Below are 14,163 nucleotides of genomic sequence, written 5' to 3'. Positions count from 1 at the left end.
TGCATCTAAACTTTCTTTCTTTGAATCCATTCCTCCCCGCTCTGAGTCTTTTTGATTTGGAAAGGACTGAATAAGAACATCCACCTCCCCCTCCAGACACAGGACTGGGAAGTAACCAGGTTTCACCCATAATTTTATTTCATGCCCTTGAACTGAATGACAGATTTAGGAGCATGTGACCCCAAACCAGGCCAATACAATTCAGTTCCTGGACTTTTGTAGGAATAATTGAGAAAGAGGAGTTCTCTTTTCAGTAAAACTATTAAGCTGGAAGCTAGGAGTATGTAATTTGGATTAGACTGGGGCCAACTCACAATCTGGCTGAGAACGAAGGCAGAGGAGAGCAGAGCAGAAGCATGGAGCAAGGCTTCATCTCGATGAAACTGTTTGAACACCTAGATTTAGACATGCCTAAAGCCAGATACTGTTGAACTTCTCAGTATGTTAGCCAAGAAATTGACCCTTTCGCTTAAGTCCCTTTTATTCGTGTTTCTACCATTCCCAAACAAAACAAGCAAACCTGAATGATACGGCCTTGCTGCTTTATTCACAAAACCTTGGAAATTTACAGGTATTACCTCAGGTGAAAGCCTCAAAAGAAGTCATTTAGGAGAAACTGAAGCCCAGAGAAGAAAGTTGACCAGCAGCTGTGGTCAGAGCAGACGCAAACCCACCGACTTCACCTCAGGATAAAAGTGCACTGATCAGACCATGGGAAATACACACACACACACACACACACACACACACACACACACACACTGAGAAAACTACCTGTCAAACAGTAGGAGTTTAGCAGAGACATTCATAAACAAGCCAGCCTGGGATGAGGCTTTTCTCCATCACATGGAGGAATTGGGTCCCATTTCTCTCTAGTTTCTCCTCTGATTGAGGGGGAAGGGCTAAAATTTCTGCAGAGGTAGCATATGTAGCCAGTGAGAGATATTACAGAGTTAAAACAGCGGGAGCCCTGGGACTTATGAGCCCATGGAAGAAGGGGCATCTGATCACAAGTCCTTCGAAGGCAGTGATCAGGATAATGATCACATTTCTCTGTGAGATAAAGAAACTCAACCTAATTCTTCCCCACTCCAATGTGGAAAGACTATTCCCTGACCTAAATTGTGTAAGTTAAAATGTCTAAACATATTCCCTACTGCTCTCCCCACATTAACTCCCCACCCCAAACATCCATTAGAATCTGTTGCTGTCTAGTTGGTTAATAATATTCAGTTGGACACCTGAGTGAGTAAGATGTAGGCTAACTGGGCTTATAAATCTCTCAGCTATAAGTGCTGATGAAAAATAAATTGAGCAACACTTTTGTCCGTTCCTATTGAATTGAGACTGTTGAGGCTCAGTCAAAGAGGTTTTTGGCAGCCTGAAAACAATCCTGGGAGAGTACAAATTAACTGGAAGAAGGAAATAGGGACTTGCATTTTTTGCTAGTAAAAATCTTGGCATCAGAAAGAGCATACTGAGGTTTTAAATTACCAGATCAATGTTATCAGACCCGTCAATCACATCCTCTGATAAGAATCCCAGTGCCATTTTGCAAATATGCCAAAGTAAAATCATTAAAAAATAATAATAATAAACTGATGGATTTCACTAATCCGTGATAGACAGTTTTGATATCTTTATGTCAATCTATATAATTATAATTTTTAATGAAAGCCAGTGAATATCTACAGGAACCTATGTCTCAATGCCAACTTCTTAAATGATATAAAAGATAAAAATATTCTGGAGTAGTTTGGAAGTGTGATTTTTATAGCTACTATTTTGTTAAAGCTTAACAAATACCACCAAAATGTGATAAATGTCAACCGTTCTATATTAAAGTGCGACTTAGCTAGCCTTAAAAAGATAAATGAAACATAACTCCTCAAGATTTATAGTTGTTTCTCAAACACTTGCATATCTTTCATCTAATTCTGCTTAAGCATCCCATAAATCACATAAAACCACCATAAAACCCATATGGTTTGTCCTGACTTTCCCTTATTCAATGTTTATTCCAGATTAAAGCCACTCCCGTAAGCTTAGCCAGTCTGGCTAAAGAGACCCTTATGGGATCACATGCAGGGAATCAAGGAATTAATAGCTTAAGCACGCCTGCGGAGACAATGCCTTGGCTGGTGTTGGCAGGAATCTCTTCTCCTGTTCTCATCTCCTAGTCTCGTATTTTCAGCATATTTCCAAACACTCTCAGCACTCTACTAAACTGTGCTTTCCACTTTCTGGATTGGATCAAAAGTGGGATTTCTGCATGTTGAATGTAGTTATAGCCAGGGATGTGGGCTACGAACTAAACTCAGTCCTATCCAGACCCGAAAAATTAGCTCTTTCTGCTTTTTCAAATGGGGAAACCATGATCATTTACCCAGAAAGAAAAAATATTTAACGATCTTATTAGCAAGTTTGAAAGGTTAAAAAAAATCATCTGGGATTCTCTAGTGTCTATGTCCTCCCCCAAAATAACAAGACGCATCTCTTCTACTGATAATACAAATCTGATTAAAGTAATTTTCATTTATTGGATCTCATCTTCTGAATATTACTCATGCTGATAATGTGAAAAGAGGATTAATGGTCCCTATAAACTCATTTTTGGGGAATCAGTCTTTTGTCATTCTTCTTGATACTTTTAGTGAAAATAAGCAGACATTTTTAGTGTTTCAACTTTGAAGCCAAGTCCCAAATTGTAGATGTACTTGAGAGCCGTGACGCTGAAGAACCCGTCCATGATAGCATAGATACCTCATATCATCTCCTGAATGAGGGTTTGCTGCTCATCAATTATCCGCAAAAGTAAAAAAAAAAAAAAAAAATCACTGAGAAAAACATTAGAGTCAAACCTAGATCCCCATGGAGTAAAGACCAACATAACAGCGCCATATAATTTTAACATATGTTACCAGTCCTGCCTATTCAGCTCCTATCACCAATAGCAGCTTACATTTCCTGGGTGCTTAATACGTGCAAAGCACTGTTGCAAATGTTTTACACGGATTCTCTCAGCTTAATCCTAGCAGAATGCCACAAGATCAGCACTACGGTTCTACCCATTAACTACAGATGGGAAAATGGAGGTTTGGAGAGGTTAAAAAATTGGCTTAACCAGCCGTCCTGATTCCAAACCCCTGCACGATCCATAACATAATATTGCCTCCTCAAAAGAATGCTTTTGTCTAATGTTCCTTGTGTGTTGTCCACAGTGATTGGCACAGAGTACATGAGTATTGACAAAAACATATGTGATGGATTGCACTTACCCTGACGGGATTCGATAACTATCCTGTAGGCAGTGGCATGACGTTGCACCTGCCAGCGAGCACACACGCTGGTTGTTTGGATCTGGTCTGCCTGAAGATTGGTCACACCCAAAAACACTGTAGTGAAATAGAAACATAACTATGTCATATTGCAGACAATGCCACAAATGTCCCCAAGTCTGAATTAACATGCTAAAATTCGAATTCAAATTTCCGTAGCCAGTGGTGGGAAATTCGTAAAGTCACAATAAATTAGTGCACAAAAGATTAACTATTTTATAACTTAAAAAAGCAGTTGCGGGCTTCCCTGGTGGTGCGGTGGTTGAGAGTCCGCCTGCCGATGCAGGGGACGCGAGTTCATGCCCCGGTCCAGGAAGATCCCACATGCCGCGCAGCGGCTGGGCCCGTGAGCCATGGCCGCTGAGTCTGCGCGTCCGGAGCCTGTGCTCCGCAACGGGAGAGGCCACAACAGTGAGAGGCCCGCGTACCCCCCAAAAAAAAAAAAAAACAGTTGCAAAACATGATGTATGATAGGGTCTGTCTGCAAACACAAAAGAAAATATATATTCTGGAAAAGACCAGAAGCAAGGGTAGTAAACTTATGGGTGATTTTAAATCTTTCCTCTTTATTTATGTGTGCTTTTAAAATATTCCACAATTAATATATAATACTTTTATAATAAAAACGTTTAATACGATATACACTCATCAACCACTGAAAGATAGTCATGGTTTAAATGAAAGGGAAGAGCAAAGCAGACAAAGGGGAAGTCTTATTCAGACAGAAGCAGTTCACACCGACTGGTCTTCAAAACATGATTGAATGAGAATGTATACGTATTTGAAAATTTAAAAAGGAAAGATTTTACACAGATAAAAAATAATCAAAAGAAATACACAGATTCTTATACTCTTAGAGCAAACGCTGTGATATTCAAAAATGATTCACAGGGAGTTTATTTGGGGAAGCAGTAAAAATATTGTTTCTCCAATACAATAGAGGACTAAACATTCAGTGTTTATCACTTAGAGCCAAGCAGAAAGAGCAGAAAATTAAGAATGTTTACTTTCTCTAATGACCTCTGACTTCATCCACATCATTTCCTCATACTTCCCCTCTCTTTTAGCTACTTCATAAAGTTTAAAAATAGCTTATAATTACTTTTCAAGACAGTAGAGATAATCTAGACTAATCAGTTTGCATCTTGACATTATTCCTTTCTGTTAGGTCAGCAAGGGAAAACCTTCTTCCCTAAGGCCAATTAAACAACCCTCTCCCCCCAAGAAAAAAGGAAATCAATAACGATTTATATAACCACACTAAATTTTAAAAACACCTTGAATTAATTTATTTGCCATTGTATGGGGTTTTATCTTGCTTGGGAGAAAGAGAGAAAACAAATAATAAGCCAATCTAATTTTTACTTTAAGGGTAGACTATAAAACAGTTCAATACCCTCAGTCTTTTAAAATATATTTGGAATAATCACCACATTTAATAAAGGGGAGAAGAGGGATGAAACAGAAGGAAGAGGGGAGCAGAGAAAGGAGGATAAAAAGAGACAAGAAAGAGTAAGGAGAAGAAAGACCAATAGAAAATCATGGACATAAAACATGGCACAAACAGAAAGGGTAATCTGGAGAGGAAAATGAAGATAAACTAGAGGAGAGAGGTAAGAAAGGGTAGGGAAATGCACAGGGGACTCCAAGCTATTCCTAAGGAGGGACTGAGGGGTTGCTATAATGGCACAACACAGGGAAATTACTTGCAGTTTACAGTAGTACCTAAAACAGTATCATTTCAACAGCCAAGTACGAGATCAGAACCACAGGCCAAAGCCTTCCTAGGTCTGTTGAAGACAGAGACTATTTCTTCTGAGATTAAATTGATTCCATACCTCGCCTTTAAAATCTAAATATATTCCATAAAAGAGAATTCAGGAAGCTTTCTCTAATGAAAGGATAGGCCCTATATAAAACATAGTTGCCAGATATAGGTGGCTTGGGGTTTGGTCTAATATATGCCTCATCCTTACAAATTCCTTTTATCGGATTAATTTTTTGATTAGCAGTCAGAGTGAGATATGGCCCAAATGCATAAAGCACAATTATTACAATAATAATAGTGGCTATTCATTGAGTGCTTGCCATATGGTAGACACTTTTTATACATTATCTCTTTAATCCTGCCAAGCAGCCTGTAAACAGTTATGATTATCTTCATCTCGGAGTTGAGAAAATTTAGGCTCAGAGAAGTTAAGTAATTTGCTCAAGGCCTTAGCTAATAAGTAGAAGATTTAAGGTTTATACTTCTGATTATACCATGATGATCATTCTCGAGTATGGGGCATGTACTGTTGATAGCACTCAGGATAATTTCAGTGATCACACAGCCAAACCCTGTTTATTTTGGTCATTTATGTATTAACCTTTAACATGTATTGAAAATACTGGTTTTCTGTTTAGAGTCATTTGTGGGTTTTAAAAGCATTTAAGTAAAAAAAAAAAAAACAGAAACTGTAAGTCCATTTAAAGAAATATATTAAACAGATGGTGTGGAAGCATAACAAACGTCAGGAATATGGAACATATGTGCTGGAGTTGGAAAACACTGTATTATGCCATGGGTGTCTGCGAGCGGTGCATGCCAAGGAGAAGTCCCAGATGGTGAGCAGACAGCATGTAAACCCTTCAAAGATAGAGAAGGAAGTCTTTTGAGTGGTGCAAGTATCTTTTATGGATGGGGTGTGTATGTGTGTGTGTGTGTGTGTGTGCGCGCGCACACGAGATAGTGTGAGAGAGAGAGAGAGAGAGAGAGAGAGAGAGAGAAGGGGCAAAGGCTTTGAGAAAAGGCAAATTTCCCCCGGCTCAACTTTGATAGCTTTTGGCCGCATCAGGCTATACAGGTTGGTTGGAAAATTTCACCTAATTTGAAAAATACCAGCAAAGACTTCCCAGAAGGAAATCCCATCCACCACCATCAAATATATTGGAATGCCAGGTTCTGACATTCCGTCTGCCAACCAGGACTCTGAACTATAGCCCTGAGTAAGGAGCACACCTTTCTTTCCACGAAACACCATCCAGAAAGGGCAAGGCTGAGGAAAAGAAAAACCAACCGCCAAGTTGAAGCAGGGGTTGAGTTATAGGGAAAACAAAGCAGCAAAACCACATGCAGGGGCTGAAGTGACAGGACATCAGTCTTACGTGTTTTCACCACGCCTGTTAGAGCGTCGCTGAAACCTGAGGCCTGGGAAGCGAATATTTTCACGTTGTAGTCCATCCCACTGAGGAGGTTTGTAATAAGGATGGTGTTGATGTTAGCCCCTACGAATGTTTCCAGCGTTGGGCCAGCAACTAAGAAGAAAGAGTGTATTTCAGTTATAACAGAATGTGGAAAAATGGAAACACTCCTGAAGTAACAGTACTTATTCCACTGTGTTTCAGATTGTCCCAAAGGCAAACAGCAGAGCTGGGGTTTGAATCTAGCCCCATTTAGCTCCAAGACTTACACACCTGACTCCCAGCCTAAGGCTCTTTTTAGGCAACTAGTTCTTCCCCTAGTACTTGAAGAAGCTGGCCCACCCCACAATCCACCACCCACCATGGTGCGAGGCCTTCACAGTGGAGCTCCTATCGTTGTCATAGGATTTGGGGCATGTGCTAAACAGAAGTCATTTTCAGTTACCCCACCTCAGGCACCTAGCTTTGTCCCCGGACAGCATGCAAGTGGCCTTAGCAGCAAATTTTATCATGGACACTATGCCATACCTTGCCACATGGGGGACCAGCATATATGTTACCATTATGGGGTTTATCCACTCCTCTTATGCTTTTTAAGACCAGACAGATGACACTTGTACTCCAAGGCCCTTGACTATCTGGCTTCTTTGGGCTTCTACATTTTCATCTCTGTTTCAACCCAGCGGAATCTCTGATCATTAAAAACACTCCATGCTATGTCCTATACAAGTGTATTTACCTCCTGCCTCTTCCCCTATGTGCTCATTCTTTGAGCGCTTTGACTTAATAAGGTCCTAAAATACTTATCACTTTACTCCAGAACCCCCTCCTTCCAACAATATATTTATATTTTTCTGTATGTATGTGTTATCTCAGCAGAGATTTTCCCACACCCCCAACTCTCAATGCAAATGACATCATACAGTTCTTCCACTTGACCTAGAACCGGATTTTTCAACCTCAGCACTGTTGACATTTTGGGCTAGATAATTTTTTATTCTGGAGCTATGGGGGAGTAAGTTGCCTACAGTGACTTGTAAGATGCTTAACTGTACCTGCTAGAGGCCAATAGCAACTCCCTACACCCCAAGTTGGGATAGAACGTAGACAACCAAAATATCTCTGTTGGGCAGCAAAACTGTACCAGTTAAGAACCACTGGCCTAAAACAAAGCTATTTTCCCTCAGAAAATCTGGTAAGTATTTATAGAATGGTCCAAAGAATAAATTCAGCAGGGCTGTTTTGCAAATGAACACGTGCCTCAGGCCTAAAGAAAAGAAACAAAAAAGTTGGTGTTGGATCCCAAGGCATCAGTCTTGTGCATTCATGGTATATTCTTGCTCTTTCATTTTTATGGTTCATAGATATGTTTGTCTGGAGAAATTGGAGGTGGAGTATTTTAACTGTATGGACCTAGATAATGGGACACAATAGAAAAGTCTGGAAGGTGTTTTAGAGGCAAGAGCTACATCTCAGATGACAGATTGAGACTCACAGAGTTTTTGAGGGCAGAAAGAGCTTTTTAATGACCCAGAGGATGATTTTTAAATTTTCCTGCCAAATCAAGAGAAATAATAGGAGAACCCTTTCCTGCTGAACAATTGGAGTACTGAAGGCCCAAGTCCAGAAAACTGAGAAGACTCTTATAATATCTATTTTTAGCCTCCTGTTTAAACTTCGTGAAAGTACTCAGTGTCAGGAGATGATACTGTAACAGTTGAAGTTGCCCATGGTCTCCACGGGCAGATGGACCAAGGGTACAATCTCCCCCATCTGGGTCATTCTCCTGCCTTCAGGAAATAATGATGTGGGAAGTAAGGACAGAGGTGATCAAGGTGGCTGAGAGGTTTATGAGAAAGCCTTTTACTACCACAATCTTAGGGCTCTGATGAATTTCATACCTTAACGTAGTTTCCAAAATAAGGAGACTGAGAAGTTGGTAAATGGAGTTTTTCCAACTAATTCAAGAAGAGGTAGAAGAGGAATTAGAGATTACAGATTCCAAATACTCATCGAGCCCTAGAAGCTTCCTACTGCTATGGAGTCAAGGCCGGCTTAGGCAGCTCCTTGTCTGGGGTGTGTCTAGGTCAGGTGTAAACTAAGTACATATTCTGCTCCTTAGCGTATCAGTTATTTTTACGTAAGGTCATAAGTTCAAAGCCTTTTTTTTTTCCAAAATGGTAAGAGACACTTCCCATTTCTTAAAGCCAAAGATGAAACCAAACATAGAAAGTAAAAACAAAAATAACCTATCTTGAAAGACAATATTTTTTTTAAAAAGCATGACTTACCACTGACAGGTTTATAGACAATCCTATAGCCCTTTACAGGGGAAGATGGGGGATCCCATGTAATGCGCAATCTGTTATACCATTCTTCTGAAACCTGTAAGTTTTGGGGACCAGAAGGTGGCACTGGTCAGGAAGGAAAATGAAAAAAGGGGGTTTAGTGTGGTTTCCATCTTTACAACCTACCCTGTGGATAACAAAATCTAAGATATCTTCCCACAATGTTAAAAATACTTACAAGGGAAATGTGCTAAAACACATGGTAAGAAGCCTTTGAGAATCCATGGTTGTGTTAAATATTAAATAATAGAAAATAATTGTTCTTGTGGTAAAACACTGTTTTCTAAAGATCAGCAGTTCATTCAATGATATTTGGGTTCCTTCTTCTTCACTTACTTTTAAGTAAAACTGAATTGAGTAGTGTTTATTAAAAAATTTCTGTTGACACACCACTCTGTTTCACTGTCAAAGGATGTTTGTACAGCTGTATCAAGGATGATTAGATAATAGTAATGATGGTAATTCTCAGAGGTAAGATGCTGATGATTTTTTTTGCTTTCATCTTCACATTACCTATATTTTTTGAAACTTTATATCATCATCCATCAATTTTTTGTCAAAACATTAAAGCCATTTATATGAAGGACCTTTGTAAAATATTGTGAATATTGATGGATATTATCATTATCACTTTGTTGTTGAGAATTTAGTTGTGTTGACCACTGCTTAAAAAATGTGGACCATCCAAACTTATTTCAAAGGACACAGTTTGAAATAATTTTACTGTAAAGATACTGTTAAATGTGATAGTATTTCCGTAATGAAGTTTAAGTCATATTTCTATAGTAATAGTCTTTAAATAGTTTTTATTTGTGTGAGTGTATCATGGAACTCTCTTACAAATTATGTTATTTTAAATTTTTTTAATTTTTATACAATTTTTAAAGGTTACTTTTCATTTACAGTTATTACAAAATAGTGGCTGTATTCCCCGTGTTCTACAAGACATCCTTAAGCCTATCTTACACCCAATAATTTGTACCTCCCACCGCCGCACCCCTACATTTCCCCCCCTGCACCACTGGTAACCACTAGTTTGCTCTCTATACCCTTGAGACTGCTTCTTTTATGTTATATTCATTACTTCGTTGTATTTTTTAGAACCCACATATACAAATTATGCTAATTTTTAACATGTGAAAGTTAAAAGTAGTTCTTCGAGTCCAGGTCATCAGCCTTGATGGAGCCCCTTTGCCTTCCCACTGCCTTCCTCCCCTCCCCCCAGCAGTGGTGGATTTAAGGTAATTTTATGGAACTTTAGAGTGTTACATAACAAAATCCAAAACCAACTCTAAAGAGCAGAATTTACTATGCTACTTTTAAACCACTCTTGCCTGCTTTTTTTTTTTTTTAAATTTATATTTAAAAGCACATGGTAGATTGCTTTCGGTAGTATAGCCATTTTCAAAATGTTGATTCCTCCAATCCAAGACCATGGTATATCTCTCCATCTGTTTGTATCACCTTTCATTTCTTTCATCAGTGTCTTATACTTTTCTGTATACAGATCTTTTGCCTCCTTGGGTAGGTTTACTCCTACGTATTTTATTCTTTTTGTTGCAGTGGTAAATGGAAGTGCTTCCTTAATTTCTCTTTCAGATTTTTCATCATTAGTGTATAGGAATGCAAGAGATTTCTGTGCATTGCTTTTGTATCCTGCTACTTTACCAAATTCATTGATTAGCTCTAGTAGTTTTCTGGTAGCATTTGTACAGAAACACAAAAGACCCTGAATAGCCAAAGCAATCTTGAGAAAGACAAACGGAGTTGGAAGAATCAGGCTCCTGGACTCCAGACTATACTACAAAGCTACAGTAATCAAGACAATATGGTACTGGCACAAAACATAAATATAGATCAATGGAACAGGACAGAAAGCCGAGAGATAAACCCACGCACATATGGTCACCTTATCTTTGATAAAGGAGGCAAGAATACACAATGGAGAAAAGACAGCCTCTTCAATAAGTGGTGCTGGGAAAACTGGACAGCTAAATTAATTTCTAAACAGTGAAATTAGAACACTCCCTAACACCATACACAAAAATAAACTCAAAATGGATTAAAGACCTAAATGTAAGGCCAGACACTATAAACCTCTTAGAGGAAAACATAGGCAGAACACTCTATGACATAAATCACAGCAAGATCCTTTTTGACCCACCTCCGAAAGTAATGGAAATAAAAACAAAAATAAAAAAATGGGACCTAATGAAACTTAAAATCTTTTGCATAGCAAAGGAAAACATAAACAAGACAAAAAGACAACCTTCAAAATGGGAGAAATATTTGCAGATGAAGCAACTGACAAAGGATTAATCTCCAAAATTTACAAGCAGCTCATGTAGCTCAATATCAAAAAAAACAAACAACCCAATCTAAAAATGGGCAGAAGACCTAAATAGACATTTCTCAATGAAGATATACAGATTGCCAACAAACACATGAAAGGATGCTCAACATCATTAATCATTAGAGAAAAGCAAACCAAAACTACAATGAGGTATCACCTCACACCAGCAGGAATGGGCCTCATCAATAAATCTACAAACAGTAAATGCAGAAGATGGTGTGGAGAAAAGGGAACCCTCTTGCACTGTTGGTGGGAATGTAAATTCATACAGCCACTATGGAGAACAGTATGGAGGTTCCTTAAAAAACTAAAAATAGAATTACCATATGACCCAGCAATCCCACTACTGGGCATATACCCTGAGAAAACCATAATTCAAAAAGAGTCATGTACCACAATGTTCATTGCAGCACTATTTACAATAGCCAGGACATGGAAGCAACCTAATGTCCATCAACAGATGAATGGATAAAGAAGATGTGTGACATATATACAGTGGAATATTTCTCAGCCATAAAAAGAAACGAAATTGAGTTATTTGTAGTGAAGTGGATGGACCTAGAGTCTGTCATACAAAGTGAAGTAAGTCAGAGAGAGAAAAATAAATACCATACGCTAACCCATATATATGGCATCTAAAAAAAGAAAAATGGTTCTGAAGAACCTAGGTGCAAGACAGGAATAAAGGCACAGATGTAGAGAATGGACTTGAGGACATGGGGAGGGGGAAGGGGAAACTGGGACGAAGTGAGAGTAGGAGAGGCATATATACACTACCAAATGTAAAAAAGATAGCTAGTGGGAAGCAGCCACATAGCACAAGGAGATCAGCTAAGTGCTTTGTGACCACCTAGAGAGGTGGGATAGGGAGGGTGGGAGGGAGGGAGATGCAAGAGGGAAGAGATATGGGGACATACGTATATGTAAAACTGATTCACTTTGTTATACAGCAGAAACTAACACACCATTGTAAAGCAATTATACTCCAATAAAGATGTTAAAAAAAAAAAAGCACATGGTAGATGCTTCATAAATGTTAGGTGAATAACTACTTCTTTACTTCTTAAATTGCTGTTTAAGTCTGTGGTTCTCAACCGTTTATTTAGCAGCAAAATACCAAAAGATGCTAGAAATGCCAATATGCTGATCAAATCAATATGCCAACATATGGAAAAAGTGAAATGAAGAGCTCGGTGCTGTCCCACTGCTCTGCTCTTCCCTTTCCTTCTCTCCTTCTACATGACCCCTAAGGAAATAGCCGTAGCAGCTCATGTGGCTGCTAATACTCTGATCCGGACGATATTTAGCAAACTGTGCAGGCTTGGTGTGAGCGTGGGTGGAGGCCCTCATAGCACGGGCCCGGGGAGGAGGGGGAGATGCCAACGCTGTCGAAGGAGGAGCTAATAATACCCATTTGCTCAGCTGAGCAGAGTCAGGACTTTGGGTTTTGCAGCTACAGAATTTTAATAACTTTTATACTTAATTAAAAAATCCATACTTAGGGGCTTCCCTGGTGGCGCAGTGGTTGGGAGTCCGCCTGCCAATGCAGGGGACGCGGGTTCGTGCCCCGGTCCTGGAGGGTCCCGCATGCCACGGAGCGGCTGGGCCCATGGGCCATGGCCGCTGGGCCTGTGCGTCCGGGGCCTGTGCTCCGCGGCGGGAGAGGCCACAAGGGTGAGAGGTCCGCGTACCACAAAAAAAAAAAAAAAAAAAAAATCCATACTTAGGTGCCCAGGTAGAGAATTCAGCCCTTGCTACCATTCTGCACCTAATCACACATAATGGCTTAGTAACTGTGGTAGATTGAAGATCAGCCCAGGTTTTTTGTCCTTCCTCCCATTGAGAGGTGGAAGGTATGATGCTCTCTTTGAATTGGGTTCTATGACCACCTTGACCAACAGACGACAGCAGAAACGACATTGTACTAGTTCCAAGCATAGCCCTTAACTGTCCTGACAGTTTCCACTTTCCACCTCTTGGAACTCTTGCTCTTATAGTCCTGAGTCATCATGTAAAAACCATGACTATCTTGCTGGAAAGACCACATGGAAACATGCTAAAATGACATGAAGGGGCCCAGCCTCTGGGCATCTCCACCAAGATGCCGGGCACGTGGGTAAAGTTGTTTTGGACCCTCCAGACCAACCCAGCCACCAGGTAACTGTGGTCAATACTACGTGAAACAGAAGGATTTTCCAGCAAGGCTTGCCTAACATCCTGACCCACAAAATCAAGCAATACAATAAAATGGTTGCTGTTTTAAGCCACCAGCTTCTGGGGTCATCTTCATGCAAGTAGCATCACAACAGTAATGAAGACAACTTAGACTCTGTGGTGCTCTGACCATGTGTTTTCATGCATGCTTCTCACTTGATCATCATGACCAAGACATCTACAACACACATGCTGTGCTGCCTTCTCTGTGCCACACAGCACTGTAGGAGCTTGGTATATGCAGAGATGACAGTACAGGTGAGGTCCTGGGAACTTATGATGCTGCTCTCCAGGGATGGGAGACAGACAGTGAACAAATACATGAGTAAGCAAGAAAGTATCAGATAGCAAATAGGGCCATGACATGACCAAAAACAAAAAAACGATAACAAAAACAACCCAGGATGATATCAGAAAGAGTGGGAGCTGCTTTGCATGGGTGGTCAGAAAAGCCTGAGCAGGTGACATGGAGCTGAGACCAAAATGACAAGAAAAAGCCAGAAAGGCAAACATCCGGGAAAGGATATTTCCTACGGAAGGAATGGCTAGTGCATAGGTTCTAAGGCAGAAACAAGCTTAAAAAGTCCAGTGAAGAGCAGGAAAGGAGGTATGGCTGAGGGAACTGTCAGGAGAGGAGATCAAAGAGCAGGGTCCAGGTCACCTAGGGCCTTGGAGGGCCTGGGAAGGACATTAGATTTTAGCCCGAGTACAATGGGAAGCTGTTGGG

At 40.0% G+C, this 14,163-nt stretch overlaps 1 protein-coding gene across 5 annotated transcripts in view; it reads right to left on the bottom strand.

Annotated features, from left to right (window-relative positions):
* COL14A1 (collagen type XIV alpha 1 chain) overlaps positions 1-14,163 on the bottom strand; it is a 268,310-nt gene that overhangs the window by 116,289 nt on the left and 137,858 nt on the right. For all 5 annotated transcript variants that reach the window (XM_030875687.3, XM_030875690.3, XM_060287056.2 and 2 more), the window contains 3 exons: positions 8,813-8,935; positions 6,486-6,635; positions 3,279-3,395 (listed from right to left, as the gene is read on the bottom strand). In XM_030875687.3, the coding sequence (XP_030731547.1) occupies positions 3,279-3,395; positions 6,486-6,635; positions 8,813-8,935 (390 nt within the window). The remainder of the gene's footprint in view (positions 1-3,278; positions 3,396-6,485; positions 6,636-8,812; positions 8,936-14,163) is intronic.

This window comes from Globicephala melas, chromosome 17, assembly GCF_963455315.2.
Source record: "Globicephala melas chromosome 17, mGloMel1.2, whole genome shotgun sequence".
NCBI lineage: Eukaryota > Metazoa > Chordata > Mammalia > Artiodactyla > Delphinidae > Globicephala > Globicephala melas.
Note: the sequence above shows the minus strand (reverse complement) of the source record. Positions and strands in the feature narration are given on the sequence as shown.